Here is an 18422-nt window from a genome sequence, read left to right on the forward strand (position 1 = left end):
GGGGGAAGTGAGCCAAAATAACCTTTAAAACAGCACACAACAAAACTCTGTCAGCCAACAACACAACCCAGCTTCAGCAGAGCACAGAGCGGTAGAAAACTCATTCAATCTCAGTGGATTAGACTCGGACATCCGGTCAGTCAGGGTGAGCTCAAGTGACCATGACATGACTGGTGATTGCGCCCACCTTAATTCTGCAGAGCACAGACAGAGTGAGGAAGACGAAGAGGCCAGTGTTGGTCGTAATCTTCATCACTCAGACCAGTGCCGACGCAGGAGTGGGGATGGTCATCTCAAAGGTCCCACTGTCGTCACCGGGCCTGACCAATCAGGGGGCTCCCCTCAGAAGCCCACAGCAGCGGCCCCATCACGCTGAGGGGAACACAGCATCACAAAAAGCATTACAAACACACTCAAAAATCCATCAGTTGTGAGATGCTGCGTCAACTACAGCATGACTGGTGCATTACACACAGCAATATCAGCCACGGCTTATTTATAAATAAAGCATCAAAGCTGTCTGAGATGCAAAGACAGGCTTGGAGACGGCATCAGATAAATCATATATACAGTATCGAGCAGGAGGTAACCTAGTGAGCTCAGATGGAATATCTACACAGCAGCAAATACATACATACAGAACTGAAAAATAAAACAAAAACAGCATTAGGCAGCATTTACACTTTAAACGGACATGTTTTTTCCACTGACACGCTTTTTTCAGTAGTAGTGAGTAAAATATAAATGCACAGTATGCACACACACATACATTTGTATTCTTTGTTGTTGAAACATTTACATGTGCTTACATGTACAAGCAGCCTGCAGCACAAAGGAGGCAGGCAATACAACGCAAACAAATGTACAACATCTCAACATGTCAACAATCATTTCTGAAGAAGCCAGAGGGAACGCAGAGTGAGGGCCCCCATGTTTAAGACTTCAACCAAAAAGGAGGCGAAGGGGGCATTTTAGCATTTTTGTCACATTCTCTCCCACTAACTTCCTAGATGGATAGATAGATAGATAGATAGATAGATAGATAGATAGATAGATAGAGACACTTTATTGATCCCCAAGGTGAAATTCAAGATCCTGTCACTCGTCATTGTCCTATCTGAATAGAGGCAAAAAGTACAGAACAAATAAGAAAGCTACATGTTGTGTCAGAGGAAGACCCCCACTCATTGTCACTGGATTTTGGAAAGAATGTGAGTGTGATATGAATGGTTGCAGTGGCAAGGTAACAAGTCCAGACATTGTTCTCCAGAGGAACACCCGCTAGGATCTGAGTTGAGGCATAAACCTGAGATCCAGGTACCTTGGTGTCGCTGTCCATATGATGGTCACTATAAGGACTCATGAATGAGTGGAACCTAATGCAAGTCAAGCTGCCACGCTATGGAAAACCAGGCAGGGGCAGTTAGCAAACAGCAGAATGACCTGTGCCTTGTTGTGGCTGATCGAACACCAGATGCTCATTCCGGTCCATGCTCTGGACGATGCTGTGGGCCATCTGTAGGGGCTTCACCATGTCGCAAGGTGATAGGACCATTACAACAGCACTGTGGTAGGCGGGGAGGGGGACCACCAGGGAGCATAATGCAAGGATCAGAGGGGCATACTGAACCAGAGAGGACCTGGTCGCAATGCAAAGGCCATCAAACAGAAGCATGGCCAGGGAAAGTGTGGCCATCAGTCAAGACTTCCCATAGACTATCTGCAGATGCTCAGATTATCAACAAACTATCTGTTGACACTCTGTTAACTACAAATGATGGTCAAAGTCAGGGTTGGATTTGGTTAAGGCCATGTTTAGTAATTATTCAACAACAATTTCACATACTGATGTTGAATCTTAACAGATTAGTCTTTAAATGCTACCTCTCTAAAGCTTGCATCTCTGCCAAAGGTGAAATAGACTGATGAATAATTATGGAGATTAGAATATATATGAATATGTAAAAATCATTTTCACTTTAGATCTTTTCATTTGTTGCCATGTCTCTGAAATATCCAACCACCACCCCACTCCACATCCCTGACATCAATCATCAGGCAAGATCATCACCTGCTTTCACTGTACCCACAACAATGCCACAGTCATATGCCTAGGAGACAGACATCTTCAGAGTAAATATAATGTAAATTCAAAAATATCAAAAAGCATTCTCAGTTTACAATGCCCCCAAGCATTGCTTTGCAAAAGTACCATTTGAATACTGATTGCCAGTTGTTGCATGTCATCTACTGACTGCCAGCGGCTATACAGAACATGCAGATAGTAAAAATGTGCTATTAAAATGAGATGCCCAATATCCATCACCACCGGGCCAGCACCTTCCTCTATGATGACTGCTTGGCTGACACATCTTTGGTCTAGAAAACCGATCAGAAGAGCTATCCTGTCACACGTGACGTTACACCAAAAGTCTGGACAGGACTGATAATAAACTGAGGCAGTCACGCATGCATGATGGTTCAAAGGCAGCACACAGCATAGCAGGTGGCTGACTACACATAGTGGCCAGAGACATCCATTTATCTGCCTGGAAACTGTCTCCCAGACAAAGCCCCTATTGCACGGGTGTCAAACATAAGGCCCACCAGCAAGATTCATGATGCGGCCCCCCAGATGTTTTGGGTAGGAAGAGAAAATTAGAGAAAAAAATATTCACATCCAGACATCTTCAACAATGCGTAATAAGCAATATCTAAAAAGAGCAGTATATGACAGCAGTACATGACTTGTGCTATAGTTTGCTCATAAGTGGGTACAGTAAAGAAGCGTACCATCTAACAACACTCCTATACCCATGCAAAAGAATGATAAGGACCACGACGATGACGGCCCCCGTGAGGTCTCGTTCCATTCCTGATATGAGTTTGACACCCCTGCTCTGGAGGAACGCCGTTGCAGACACACTGAAATTCTGTTCAGTCCAATCAATCAACTCCAGCTCATTGGCGCTCCACACTAACTCCTGATGTTGTCTGGGGTGTATTTCTGTAGTGTAGTATATTGACCTCAGGACCATCACACTAATGAGGGCTAAGCGCAGGGACGTCTTCTCTCTTATTAGTCAACAACAAGCGACTCACGCAAATGGTTGACAGCACCCTGGGGGTTCCTCATCAGTATGGCATCCACATTCACACTGAGGTCCGATCACTGAGCAGTGATGCACTTTCAAACAAACAAACAAACAAACAACAACAAACAGCAAAACAAAACATAAATGGAAGTCTGAGCCAGGTGGCTACTTTCCATGCATCCTGCTCTGTGAGAATAAAGATGTGGAACATGTTGACTGACTCCATGTGTGCACGATATTGACTGACTATTTCACGAAGGAGGGCGGTGGGATGTGTGTTGGGCATGGTGTGTGTCAGTCTGCCATGACAGGGCCTCAGGTCAAAGAAGTTTGAGAAAGCCTGGTTGGACTACTACTGTAGTGTATAATATTGCTGTAATACAGTATGTCCTTTATACATTGACATGTATTCATTTAGCAGATGGCTTTTATCCAAAGTGACTTACAAAATGAGGAATAACATTCAAGCTGCAATGCAGAGGAGATCTTAAACACCACAATAACATGATAATAGAATAAACACTACTTTATACACTACAATAGTTTGCAGAGCACACAAACTGATAGACTGCATAATATTCCTGCACTGAAAGCTACTTCAGATATGTGCACTGGCTAAACTAGATGTAGGTACATTAATAAATCATGCTTCTCAATTTTTTTCCATCCCCCACTCTAGTCTATATACATACTTGGAACTTGGAACTACATTTTCGTCTTGGCGAAGCACTGCTACATAGATGCCGTGATTACACACAGCAGCACTTCCCAGGAAACATCAGAGATGTGAGAAAGTATCAAGTTCCCAGGATGTATCTGCTTAGAAACATGATGTGTCTCATTCTACATTGTTTATACACATGGCAAATACACAAGTTCCAATAAGATCATTTTGGAGTTGTTTGGAAGTCTATTTTGTCACTTTTGGGAGCTATATGCTAACTGGTATAACCCACTTACAGTGAATTATACTAAGCTAGGCTAACAGTTAACTGGGTAAGGTTACTGCGCGCACAGAGAAGAGAACAGTATATCCTCTTATCTAACTCTAACTCGGTAGACTACAAATAAGATAATATCCCCAAAAAGTTGGCTTGTTCCTTTAATGAATAACTGCAAATGTTGAATTAAACCAGCTAGACTTCTGGTGCTTAATTAGATCAGTTTTAATATTCTCTGGCTGGAGGCCCAAAGCTCAGTCACACAGGTTAAATGGGGGGCAACTCTTGCAGAAGTCTCTCAGCACAGACGGAAAATCTCTGGCATCTTTCAAATCAAGAAAAAGTACATTTGGTCAGCAACTTTTTCTGATAAATGATGTATGCCAGGGCTCCTGCTCTATTATTAATGTGGAATTTCTTCTAAAGTGTCACGCTGAACAGTGTGGTAGAGTAGGACGTGGGGTTTTTGCATGCGTCAGCAGGGACGCTCAGATGACGTGGAGCTTCTCTGTGTTTGGGAATGTGCTGTTCTACTGCATAAAGTCATGACTCTCTGGCCATGAGAGGTCAGTGACCGTAACGTAATTCTCAACCAGAACAAAACATAGAACAGATCATCTTTATTTTATTCATTTATTTGGCTCACACTTTTATCCAAAGCTTACAGATTGCCAATTTATTCCCAATTAATTCCAGAGCCAGACTCTCCGGAGCAACTCAGGGGTTGAGTACCTTGCTCAAAGGCACAATGGTGGCAGCTGGAAATCAAATTCACCACTTCTCAGGCTATTGCATGCAAACCCGGCTACACTACACTCCCACCTAACCTGGCAATAGCCAGATGAATTTCGCTCCGCCTAGCTCCACTCATCCATCTGGAACCGATCCATTGAAGTGTTGCTTCAGAAGGCTGGGCCTAATCAAAAAATGCTTGCATATGATTGAATAAGCCACTTGTCCGTCATCTATTGACGTGCTACTTCAACCACTCACACTCCCGAAGCCAACCCGTGGACGCTAATAACAGACTCACAGTCGCTTCTACGCTATGTCACATCTATGAAACTCCCGCCCTGCGTCCTGATTGGCTAAACCATAAAGTTGGTTGGAGAAATCACTCTCAATGGAAGAGGTCCCAGATGGATGTGAGTGAAGCTAGGCGGAGCTAAGCGGAACGACATTCATCTGGCTAGGGTCAGGTTATCTCCCACCACCATGTAAACTCTAAACTTCCTACATTAGGTGTGTGGAATTGCTATGCAAACTCTAAACTTCCTAGGTGTGTAGAATTGCTATGTAAATTCTAAACTTCCTAAGTGAGTGGAATTGCTATGTAAACTCTAAACTTCCTAGGTGTGTGGAATTGCTATGTTAACTCTAAACTTCCTAGGTGGAATTGCTATGTAAACTCTAAACTTCCTAGGTGTGTGGAATTGCTATGTAAACTCTAAACTTCCTAGGTGAGTGGAATTGCTATGTAAACTCTAAACTTCCTAGGTGTGTGGAATTGCTGTGTAAACTCTAAACTGAGATGTGTGGAATTGCTACTGTATGTAAACTCTAAACTTCCTATGTGAGTGGAATTGCTATGTAAATTCTAAACTTCCTGGGTGAGTGGAATTGCTATGCAAACTCTAAACTTCCTAGGTGAGTGGAATTGCTGTGTAAACTCTAAACTTCCTAGGTGAGTGGAATTGCTGTGCTGAGGGGTAGCTGAACTGAAGTGCAGTGAGGTCTCTGTCCTGTGTGATGAGTTTTCTGCTTCAAATGAATTTTGGTTTCCAATTTATGCAGTCACATAACCTGCAAAAGGTTGCTAGAGTGATTGGTAGGTTGTTAGATTGATTGCCTTGCACAACTGACAGACTGAGAAAGTCATTTGTCCCCAGGGCCATTGAACTGTTCAATGCCTCACTTAAGGGAAGAGGAGAGATAGACTTCTCTGCATAGTCTGTCTGCCTCTTCACCCCCTCCATGTTTGGTACTGTCTGTCCACTAGCCACTTGTACCACTGTCTTTATGCCTCACTGTTTGCGTGCTATATTAGCACATTAGCACATATGCATAACCCCCCCCCCTCCATGCCACAGCCGAACTGTGGCCACACTTATACATTTTCTTAATTAGTTAAATATATAGATATATAGACTTTACTTTACTTTATTTCTGCATTGTTGCACTGTTGGACTTACTCATTTGCACTATCACCATTGCACTACCACTATGACACTCATTCACACAGAGCACCTTAGAGCACCATACCATACCTTACTATGCACAGAGAATCACAGGCTCAGTCCCTGCCTCAGTCATTGCAAGCGCCTCTGATTGATTAATCACCACTATGTGGATACTGTTTTTAGAATTGATTTAGATTAAGTGTTAGTTAGTATAATTTGTATGTTTGTAATTTGTATTTTAGTATATTTTTATATATTGTATTAAGTGTTAGTTAGTATAATTTGTATTTTAGTAATAAAAATCAATTAAAAAATACATTTCTTTAAAGTATATCTTTTGGGGCATTTTTGCAGAAGACAGTGAAGACAGGAGAGAGTGGTGGAGACAGACAGGAGAGAGTGATGGGGAGATGGAGTGAGATTGGGAAATGACCTGGGTTGGACTCCAAGGCACTTGGGCCCAATTGGGGTACAGGTGCTGTAGCCAGTCGCTACACTGCACCCCCAAAAGATACATTTTTATTCATGGAAAATCATAGTTTTTTTTTTGTTGAATTCACTGTTTTTATTATCAAACAAAGCAATGCATTGTTATGCTCAACAATCTCAAACAACATACCTCAGATATAGATCTCACATTGGACTATGGACTCTTAAATCAATAAATCAAAAATAAGAAAGAGAGAGAAAACATATATAGAATATTGATCAAAAGAAAATAAACAAATACAAATCAGCAAAGCATGTAATTGTTGCATTTTCATAAGGTGTTTTTGTTCTGCCTGGCAATCTTACATTTCAAGCCCACAGCTGGTCCCACCTGATTCGTTAATTAGGAGGGTCCATTTTTTATTTGCATGATACAGCTGACAGAAATGTGCAATGATTTGTATTTTGTTTAGCCGCATATCCATGAATGTATTTAAGATGCAAATGAGTTGGATGGAAACCAACAAACTGTTATTTATTTGCTCTAAACACTGACACAGTATGTCTTTAGGCTTGGTGAGAGACAGACATCTACATGTATCATCTGCTATGGTAACCAATACGGATGTTCTAAAGAATTTGGTCCACTGGAACCAAATAGACATTGGACAGAAGAGAGCAGAGAACTGGCCCCTGTAAGATTCATAGCTTTTCTAGATTCATAACCAATTAACTTACTGTATATTAGTCAGTGTGGTGACAAAGTAACTTGGGCCTTGTACATGGTACCTGAACCAATTAACGACTGCTCCCCAAAAGTCCTGGCCAATTTGCGAACCTCTCTAACTGCACCCACAGAATTTATTCAGTGGATCATTCAACTGATCCCAACTCTGTGTTAAAAAGCCCACTGGCCTCTTGAAAACCTGTCTATAATTTAGGCCAGTGCTCCATACCTCTTCACAAAGAGACTTCACGTGGACACATGAAGCAAGCACTCAGCCTAATGAAGGCTTAGAAACAGCTGCGATTTACTTAGAGTGTGTGTGTGTGTGTGTGGGTGTGGGTGATTAGCACTGACATTGCCTGGGAATCTGGATCTGGAGCCCCGTTGGGTTATTTCAGCATGACTCATGTCATGGGGCGGTGGGCTTGAAAGGAACATCTTGTCTCTTCCAGTCAGAGACGGCAGAGTGCCGCACCAGTTAATATTTCACCATTGGCATGACATTGATGAATACATAATGGCTTCTGAACCCACTGAGTCTAGGTATAAGGCGAAAAACATGGAAAATGCAATAAAGCTGCCTCTGACTTCCTACCATCTTACTCTAAACGTATTACTCTCGAGCTGCGAGGAGCCTTGTGCTGTCCTGAATCTGTGCACATCTTGAGGAGTTGAAACACTGTCCTGATCCTTGATTCTTTGTTTGATGTAGGTAAATACATGCCGTTTCCATTCACGTCAAATTTTGAAGCAAAACAAAAGATTTGCTCAAAACAACAGTGTGTGTAGATTGTTTTTCTTTACCTCTTGTGGAGAGGGTTTCTTTGATCCTGTGCCTGAAAAATGTTTATTGAAAGATTGTATGTTTTTCTTTCTCACATGTGTAGCAGACACAACAGTCAGCTTCATTTGGCACTCTAAACACATGAGACCACAATAGGTCCAAAGCCATGAAAATGTCAAGTTATGTAATGTAAGAGATATCTGACCCTAGGACAACATGTGAACAGATTTAATGTCGCTGAATTACATAAATCACAGCCGCTTTGAGCTTGATCTTACATGCGAGTAAAAGAATTTGAGTAATCTTGCTTTGTGTGTGTGTGTGTGTGTGTGTGTGTGTGAGTGAGTGTGTGTGTGTGTGTGTGTGAGAGTGTGTGTGTGTGTGATGTGTGACTGTGTGTGTGTGTGTGAGTGAGTAAGTGTGTGTGTGTGTGTGTGCACGCTATGGTTGAGTAGATGAATGTTTTATGTATTCATGACATCATGTATTTGTATTCTCACAGTTCCTTCATTGGTAGCCTCTTTGACTGGGCACGTCCAGTGTCCAACAGCGTGACTCTTTTGTACCGCAAATCAAATGCTGTTTGAGTTACGATGAAGTTACGATGAAGTGCATGTAACTACATGCAAGCTGACAATTTCAAAAAGACACTTTGTAGTGAAGATGTGTCGATACAGATTGAGGTTGTCCATTTCCGAAAAGAAAGACTAGCCTCAACCTTGACTGGTCCCTATCAATCTCCGCAGTCTTAACTGAAGTGATTAAATAATGAAAGACATGGACACACAGATCCTTGGTCATACTTCCAGTTACTTCACAGATCGGAGCGGAGAGCCATGCACTCTCTGCAGTCTACTTGTAAGACTCACACTGAACTTTGTGACTTACACCACCACGTCCAGTTGTGGCTAAATGAGATTCTCCTCTACAGCATTTCTACGCCCAACAACTGTCCGTCTTTAATCTTGTTGCTCATTCCCTCTCCATGTCTGAGCCTCATTCATATTAATATTCTTTGCCCACATAGAGCATGCAGCTGGGCACTGAGTCTCATCACCCTTACAAGCACTAACAAATCCCACACCCTGGCAGTGCTGCGAGCCCTAATCCTCTGTTATTAATGCAGTGAAATGATGCGTGATAATTCCTGTGTGAGCTTCAGGTGCTTACTGATTGGAACCTGTCTCCTGGCTATGTGCCTGCTGTCTGACAGACACGAGACACGCTCGGCTGCCTCTGCAGGCTGACGGAGGATGGACTGAAGGCTGTCAATACAAGTAAATAAAAAAGCGAATTGAAACACTTAATTTTGCCCGATGGGTTTCTTTAAAAATAAATTTACACCTGACCTCACGGCAAGGACAGGCTTGACACACAATGACTGATTGGCAAGTACAACATGTCTTCCATGGATATGGCCTGCTATAATTGCCTACAGGGCTGGGTGTTAAGCTATGGCTAATGAACAACAAATGTTTAGTTCCAAAATGCTATATCCTCCATTTTTTCATAAATCATTTATTCTAATTTTGTTTGCCTAGTAATTTCAGTGGAAATGTAACAGGGCATTGTTATTTGATTTATCTGTACTCAATTAAAACAACAGAACTGCAATTTTATTGATATTACCTGAAATACACAATTAAATAACATGACGTGTTAATGTTTTCAAAAATGAATTTATAGCTTTTTGGAACCAAACTCTTCAAATGTGCAACACCTTTTCAGGCAGCAATCACTCAGTAAGATAAGCTTAGAGATGCTTTAACAAAGCCGGTGTGTAAAGTGGTCTTGATGTTGGCTGGTTTGGAGAACACAAAGGATATTGAGCTCTGACCATGGCAATGATGAAAATGATGAGCTGCTCCTGAGTAGCGGTGGAATGGACTTCAAAGGGTGACCACGAAACCTCTAACAGGCTGGGAACAATTCACCATGACAACCTCGGAATCTTCTACAGGGGTTTACTGATGCTGTGCGTGTGTCTGCAGGAATGTCTGCAAGCTGGTGGCAGAGCTGAAGCCTTAACGAGGGGAATAGGCTTCCAGGGAGGATTAGGGAGGAGTTGCTTTTGAGGGTCTCTCTCCTCAGGATATGGTGTCAGAAATGTCAACAAATCAAGCAGAGACCTACTTTTCATCCCTGACAGTGTTGTGCAAAGGAAAAAAAACATACACTTTGGTGTCAACCTTCCAGGTCGGCTGTCAATACTTCTGTGAAAACCTTTCAGTAACTGAAGACAAAAAGAAAACTGTCAAAACAGAGATCTATATTTACCTATAGGCCATTAGCGGCTGTAGAGCATAATAGCCTGGCGTCTTTACACGGCTCTCTAAAAGCTTTCAAACGCGAGGAACTTTATCGACACCCCTCACCTGGTATAAAAGTATAATATTTCCTGCTACCATTAGACCACTTTAAGAGTTCTGTCTTTCTAAGCTATGAGGATAGGACATAATTGAAACTTCGGAGGTAAGGAGTGTTAGAGTCCAGGAAATGGTTTCTTTATGGCCTCTATATTTAGCTGTCAAATCATTAGACACAGTTTAGCTCCCAAAGTGTTCTTAGAACGAATCATTTTAAAGTGATAAAAAGAACATTTATCATACAGTAGGAGGTAAGAGGCTTTCGGGATGTAATTAGGCAAAAATATCCTTCTGCGGCTGCTTCCTTATTTATTAATATCAACAAAAAGCCAGACTGCATTGAAACTTTAATCACCGATTACTGAGCCCAGGTGCTTCCTTGTTCAGATCACATAGAGACAGAGACAGTTTAGCTAAAGTGTTCCCATACGAAATCCCTTAAAGCAATAACAAGAAGATCTTTATGAGAGCACATGAGGTGTTTGTGGAACAATAGTTCCGCTGCAAACCAGGGGTGTTGTGCAAGCCAAACTTTTGGGTGGGCACAATTAGAGAATGTATGCGTGAGTGTGTGTTGGGGGTAGGGTAGTTGAGGTCCTTCCCCAGAAAAGACTTTTGGAAGGATTGTTTTAAAACTCAAAAGCTTCAGATATCAAAACTATCACTGGGCACGCTCCCACCTAGCTTCAATGGTCACAACGCCAGACATCTTATGCTTTGGAGCGCGGTGTGTATACACAATCTTCCGCCAGCAACAAGAAGTGGACTTAGAAGAGAGGTTCCATTTTGAAGGACTTCCTCCCACATGCAAGAGCAAGCAAATGCCAAGCGTTTTAATCCTACATCGTTTTCATCATCCTGATTTAGACGTACGGACTGCTCTCTCACAGCACTGGGCAGTAGATGGAAACAACAAATGTACATCCAACAATATCAAATGTGTGTGTACTCCATCCAAACAAAAGAGGGAGGAGACTACTGCAATGCAGCTGCAACTGAACATTGTCTATTTAAAGAATTACTCTCAAGCTATTTAAATAAATCAGGTCTCTAGGCCAAGTATACTTATGTATACAAGGAATTTGGTCTCTGCATTTATCCCATCCGTGAATTAGTGAACACACAGAGCACACAGTGAAGTGAAGCACACGCTAACCCGGAACAGTGAGCTGCCTTGCTACAGTGGCGCTCAGGGAGCAGTGAGGGGTTAGGTGCTTTGCTCAAGGTCGGAGATCGAACCGGCAACCCTTCAGTTCCAAGCCCTAAGCCCTAACCAGTACAGTAGGCCACGACTGATTAATGACTTACAGCAGACCTACTATACCCGCTTAGTCTACTTTCATCGTCCGCACGTAGGCATGGTATTGATTGTCTTTCCATAGGGAGGCTCATCTATTACAGAAGGGCCCAAGCAACTTCAAGGTCATTTCAAGGAGAATGAAAGTAGTAGTTCATTATCTGCCTTCACCAAATACTGAGGTGATCTGAAAATGCAATGCTGTTCACTCATGCTATCTGGCAGACAGGTTGTTGACTGACAGCCATCATCATATTTAATCTGATGTGCCAGTCTCGGAGTGTCACTTCTTCCTAACTTTTAAGAAACATCCCATAATGTTTCTGCCATCAAATGTCTGTTCTCCATAGAGAAACATGCAACGCATTTTTTGAAACTTTATAAAAATGGATTAGATGGGACTAATCAACAATTTAATATTTGCTTGTTCATCAACAGAAATGACAGAATAATAATTTACAACAGGCCCTGAACCCACGTAAGGACTAGAGCACACAAATAGCCTTTTTGGAGTAGTTAATAGGTGCAAACGACTAATGTTCAGCACACAGCATCTTCTCAGAGTCCACTGAGTAAATATTTACAAAAGCTATTTGTGTGAGCTCCAGTCCTTCCCTGGGTGCAGTGTCATTTGAAGTGACCCGGGGGCCAGCTGCTGATGCTGTGCTCTTGTCCCATGAGTAGCCTACCTGTGGGCTAGAGTGCCAGAGATACCCTTTTCTACATAATAATCATTTGTTATTATTACGCAATCAAGCATTACTACATTATTGCGTTACAAATCTACAAAGACCACAAAGGGAGCAATTTCAGTAATGCCATCAAGCATGATGTGCTTTGAAGACATGGAGAGAGCATTTGGTGTGCTTAATAAAATGGCTAGATCAAAAGCCAATGGCTAGATCAAAAGCAAATATATGACTCAAATGTATGTGTGTGTGTGAGCGTGTGTGTGCGCGTGTGTATGTGTGTGTGTGTGTGTGTGTGTGGCCTAAGATTAACAGAAAACAGGTTTTCAGAAAACAGACAACTACCACCTCAGAGAAGTACAAGGACATCAGAGGAATATACTTAATATACTATTCTGCAAACTCCCACAAATACCTGTGGACGAGAACCTGGTTCCTGTGTAGAAGACACAAAGAGCTCTTACTAATCCAACAAAAACATGGCGATTCATAGCCACAGGTTATTGAACACGATATTCCATATCTGCTAAGAGGTCACCTTAATCCTGACCTACACACTGCTCCTTCACGTGTTGTCACGTGTATTAGAAATGCAGTGAAGTGCCTGTGGCCTGGTTCCCTCTGCTTTTAAATAAAAGACACACCCTCACAAGAGCCAGACCCCTTATGGGCACCACACCTGTTCAATACAAGAGCCAGACCCCTTATGGGCACCACACCTGTTCAGTACAAGAGCCAGACCCCTTATGGGCACCACACCTGTTCAGTATCAAGGTCAAGATGTGACAGGTACCATAACAGGTGTGTCTGTGGAGGCACAGCCCTGATTTTGGACAGGTCAGGCTGGAGGTATACGAGTCTCAATATTTAAGACTGAAAAAAAAAGAGGGTATCCACACACACACACACACACACACATGCATACACACACATTTGTAAAAATGCCTAAAATGTCCCTTATCTACCTATGCTGAATGTTGCTTTGGGCAAAGACAGCACCATTAATACAACATCTAATATGCACACTGGCCATCAGTCCTGTGCATGTTGTGCTCAGATAGGTCCCACGCTTGGCATGGCAGGGTAGCATACTGTATGGGTCTCCTGCTGGTCAGCAAGCTTGGTCTGGCCACAGTGAGGGGCATTCCAGGAAGCCAGGCGAAGAGATTGCAGTATAGCTTAGGAGGACGCATGCTGCCTCACCAACAACCCACATGACCAGCCGAGTTAGTGTCGCATCGCTTTAATGTTTCATTTTTCTAAAGATAGATAAACCTGATAAATATAGATATATACATAATCATGCTGGAGTTCAGTGCTCACCGCCCAATAGTAACATAAGATGAGAAATAAATCCCTCTGGGAATTCCTATAGACTATATGACTGTAGATATGGAAGAGTCTGTTGGGAAACCACTTTAGCATAACCACCCCTAGAGACATACAGATAGATAGATAGATAGATAGATAGATAGATAGATAGATACTTTATTGATCCCCAAGGGGAAATTCAAGGAAATTATACAGTGGGCTTCATCAGAATTCACTGGTCCTCCATTATTTAAACATTGAGTTTTGGCCAATGTAGAGGTTCAGAGTTGAACCTCATGTTTCTGAAAGGATGGATTTGCATTCGGTCTCTGTGAACTGCCGTATGCTGGTGTGTTATTCATCTTCTGTGCTGCAGTGGTGACCTTTGCAGTGGGCTAAATAATGACATTTAATTAACGGGAAAGGATGTTTATGTGCAGTACTTGAACTAATAGCAATCAGTGAGCGCATACAGTATGAGTATAGTTTATGTAATGGATATTAATAATATATTTTAAACTGTGTGGATGACTCTCCTTGTCTGAAAACTTTTGCATTCATAGAAAAAACACTGAACAGTATTTTATTTAGCGAAGCGGACCGACTGTTTAACCTGCACAGTCAGATCATCTGGGCCAGATTCACACCAGGGCTGTCTATCAAATTGACAGGATATTTCAGAGATCAGAGTTCATTATCCTTAATTATCCACATGGAGATTTTCTACTGATCCTGTAAGAAGTCCTTGTGTACTCTGATCTTTGCAGGGCAGGCCAGACAGAGGATTCCAGATGGATCAATCCCAAGTTCTTTTGCACCTTTACTCTCTCCTTCATTCATTGGTTGGGGAGTGTCTCGTTCCATTCAGTTTGCAGAAAGGCTAGGCATGCTTAAAGAGACATGAACAAAAAGAGAATGTCTGCACACCGCAGTGGCTCCAGAGATTAACCAAAGGAAAAAGCTGACATGGTCTTCTCCAGGCATCCTTCATGTGTCATGCGTTTGGATTCAAGGTCACAAGAAGGCAGCTTGAGTTTGGTCAAGTCCCCCTTCCTCTCAGTTTGCAGCAAAGATTCTAGAACAGAGCTCTGTTCTAGAATCTAGATAGATAGATAGATAGATACTTTATTGATCCCCAGGGGAAATTCATTCTAATCTTTGGTTAGCAGTAGGGATGTGATGTGGTCTGGCCATGCTGGCTTCATTAGTCCAGGTCACAAAGCAGTGGACGTGCAGGACAGGTCCCTCGCCTCACAGATCGATGCACAGATATGAATATAAATGTGAATTTCATTACTCACACCTGATGCCTTGTGGTGGTTGCTAATTAACCTGCTTGGCTACAGCACAGACGTTAGTTAATGAGGGAGATACGACATATGTGACAGCTGTGGGGTAATGGGTGGCTGGGAGTGGAACAGCAGTGCTTAGTTGGAGCGCAAGTGCCTCTAACAGGTTCTGCCTGAGCTTTCACTGGCTGACATATCAAAGTGAAGTGAAGTTTCAGTTCACTCACTCTTTACTGATTAAATCAATTCATACTTATCGACAGTTTTAGGTTTTATTTGTTAATCAGTGAATGTATTCAGTAAAATAATTATATTTAATGATGTTTTTCTTGGTGGTGTTTTTATGATGTTTTTATGACAAGGTTGTATTTAATGATATTTTTATAGTGTTTACATGATGTAACATTTAAAGATGTTTACATGATGTTTTTTGATGATTTATTATTTATATGTTTTCTAAATGGATTATGATATTAGATTAGATTCAACTTTATTGTCATTGTGCAGAGTACAATATTAACATTGCATGATGCATTATAACCCCTGCACAGGGGTAATTCAGTTTTTGTACATAAATAAAAGCAAGGAATAATAGAAAATAAAAGCAAAAAAGGCAATAGTATTATTATTAAAGACAATGTTGCCTGTACACAGAGCTCATGACGTCATGAAGTTGAGGACGTATGCATATTTAACCCTTTCATGCATGGTGTCCACTACAGTGGACGGATATTCAAACTTAATTTAAAACTACTGGATTTGCAATATTTACTTCAAACCACCAGTGGAGTGTCTCCTAAAACCTTTATGTACTGTGCACTCTGGCTAAATTCTGAATTAACCCATTAATTTGAGGCACTATACAGTGAATCTTTGCATTCTGCACGTGTGCATGGTCCCTGAGAATGGAACTTATTATCATAGTGATGCTAGCGATTCTCAGACTACTGCTCAATAACAGCTGATGCAGGGTAACAGAAACCACATCAACCCTGATACTAACAGCACAACCAGAACAGGACACAAGCCCTGTCCTATCCTGAGAGAGTACAGGAACAGAAGAGCAAAACAGAGAAACAGAACAGTGGAACAGAGCAGTGGAACGGAACAGTGAAACAGAACAGTGGAAAGGAACAGTGGAACAGAACAGTGGAGCAAAATAGAGAGAAGTGCAGAGGAACAGAGCAGAGAGAAGGAAAAGACACTGTCCCCCAGACAGAAGGAAGACACTGTCCCCCAGACAGAAGGAAGACACTGTCCCCCAGACAGAAGGAAGACACTGTCCCCCAGACAGAAGGAAAAGACACTGAAGACACACTGAGTGCGTGTGTATGTGTGCGTGCATGTGCATGCACGTGTGTGTGTGTGTGTGTGTGTGCATGTGGTTCACTATTTTGATCAGATTTCTTAGATGTTGAGACATCAGAGAGCTGGCCGGCCGTGGCCAGGCATGCCATGTTGATGAGCACTCGACTGGGAAAACATTTTTCATTCGCCATTCTTCAATCACTGCTGGTCTGTTGTCCACTGCCAGGCCAAACATAAATGATCTTGTGTATGGCTTTATTTGGAGCTTTTCGGTGAGATCCGAGGGTTATGGTGACTTAGGGAAAGGCATGGACGAGAACTGTGCATAATTTGTGAAAAAACACATGAAATCTTCTGGTGTTCCAGCTCATCATTTTTCATGAAAAATATTGAGCACAGTGAAGTGTTGCGTATTTGGCTCCTATTTTGCCTGCAGGAGTCTATAATATTTTTCAATTGTATTCACCATAATAGGAGCATGGAGGATATTTCACTGTTATTGTTATCTACAGCTGGAGTTTATGCACGAAACAACATCAACAATAACAACAAAACTCTTATCCCATCAGTCAAACCTCTGCATTTAAGCCACAAAAGGTCATTTAACCATCACAATGATTTCTAAACTGTTTTATTAAGTTGAAAATGTTCCGTAGAGTCGCCTTTAACTTCCCATGATCGTATTCTTTCACTTCACACTAAACACACTTATCTTGCCACGGCCTTCTTCTCGGCCTATCCGTCCTGATACATCTCTGAACTGTAATTGGCTTTCTGACCTGTGTTGTGGCGGCTATTGTGTTAGCGAACCTGTTTACACGGACCCGGGTTGGGTGTTTAGCGTACAGTACCTGTTTACACAGACCCGGTTGGGTGTTGCACCTAGTCAATAAGCATGTTAAAATGCTGAAGGATTTTAGGTATGTGTCAAAGTTGAATAAAGAGTTGCCCTGTTGGGCATACACAAGATATTTAGTATCAGAGTGAACACAAAGGGAGCAGAGCATATAACAGAAGATGCTGTTACTGACGCTCCATCGGAAATAAATGTGCTGGCTGAAGAGCCTTCCATGGCATAGTCCATTCTAGTCTTACACAAGGCAATACTCATTGTTGCAATATTGCCTCATATTCACAGTGTACTTTGACTGCTCCCAATATTTTTTGTAAATCGCTTTGGGCAAAAGTGTCAAACAAATGAATAAATGAACCTCGGAGCGTGAGTGCAGTACTCATTTAACTTTGGACCACTCTTATCACCTGAAAACACAAAAGGCTAGCGAGGCGTCCACTCACAATGGCTGATGCTCAAGGACACTTGGAAAAGAAAACGGCAAAGACTAAACAAACACACACACACACACACACACACACACACACACACACACACACACACACACACACAAGAGAGTGGGAAGAGACGGGAGTAACACGAGCGGTTCCACCCAAATGAGTAAACGGGCACAAACTCACACTGTTTGCGTAACCTCTTTCCTGTCTCTTCCAAAAACTCTTGTGCGTGACTTTGAATAGGCTCTCAATGAAAACCTTTCCCTAAACACACCCACGCACACACCCACACATACACGCACACACACACACGCAACCTCCACACACGCGCGCGCACACGCACACATAACGCACACACATGCACCACACACACACACACACACACAGAGCCTGGTTAAAGACTAATTACATACTTATGTAGTCAAGTAAACATGTTGTAAAACTGTCAATCAATGTCTGACAAAATGGTTATAAATACCTGTGCTCTCGGGTCTAAGCCTGGCCCCTGAAACATGGCCAAGTTCAGGTCATAAACCTCAGAGATGTTACTCTATGTCTGGAGCTAAAAATCACAATATGGCATCTATCATGCATAAACATTAACAGTAATGAACTCTGACAGTGTCCACAAAGTAGTGGATTTGTAATCTGCAACTGAGCCAAGCATTTTCAGTATGGCAGGGCTGAATCGGGGCTGAACCAAGGACTTTTGGAAT

At 42.1% G+C, this 18422-nt stretch overlaps 1 protein-coding gene across 1 annotated transcript in view; it reads right to left on the bottom strand.

Annotated features, from left to right (window-relative positions):
• gipr (gastric inhibitory polypeptide receptor) overlaps nucleotides 1–18422 on the bottom strand; it is a 58479-nt gene that overhangs the window by 30576 nt on the left and 9481 nt on the right. Inside the window, exon 2 of the mRNA XM_048264053.1 lies at nucleotides 188–372. Within this exon, the coding sequence (XP_048120010.1) occupies nucleotides 188–253 (66 nt within the window). The 5' untranslated portion in view covers nucleotides 254–372. The remainder of the gene's footprint in view (nucleotides 1–187; nucleotides 373–18422) is intronic.

This window comes from Alosa alosa, chromosome 15 (genome assembly GCF_017589495.1).
Source record: "Alosa alosa isolate M-15738 ecotype Scorff River chromosome 15, AALO_Geno_1.1, whole genome shotgun sequence".
Taxonomy (NCBI): Eukaryota; Metazoa; Chordata; class Actinopteri; order Clupeiformes; family Clupeidae; genus Alosa; species Alosa alosa.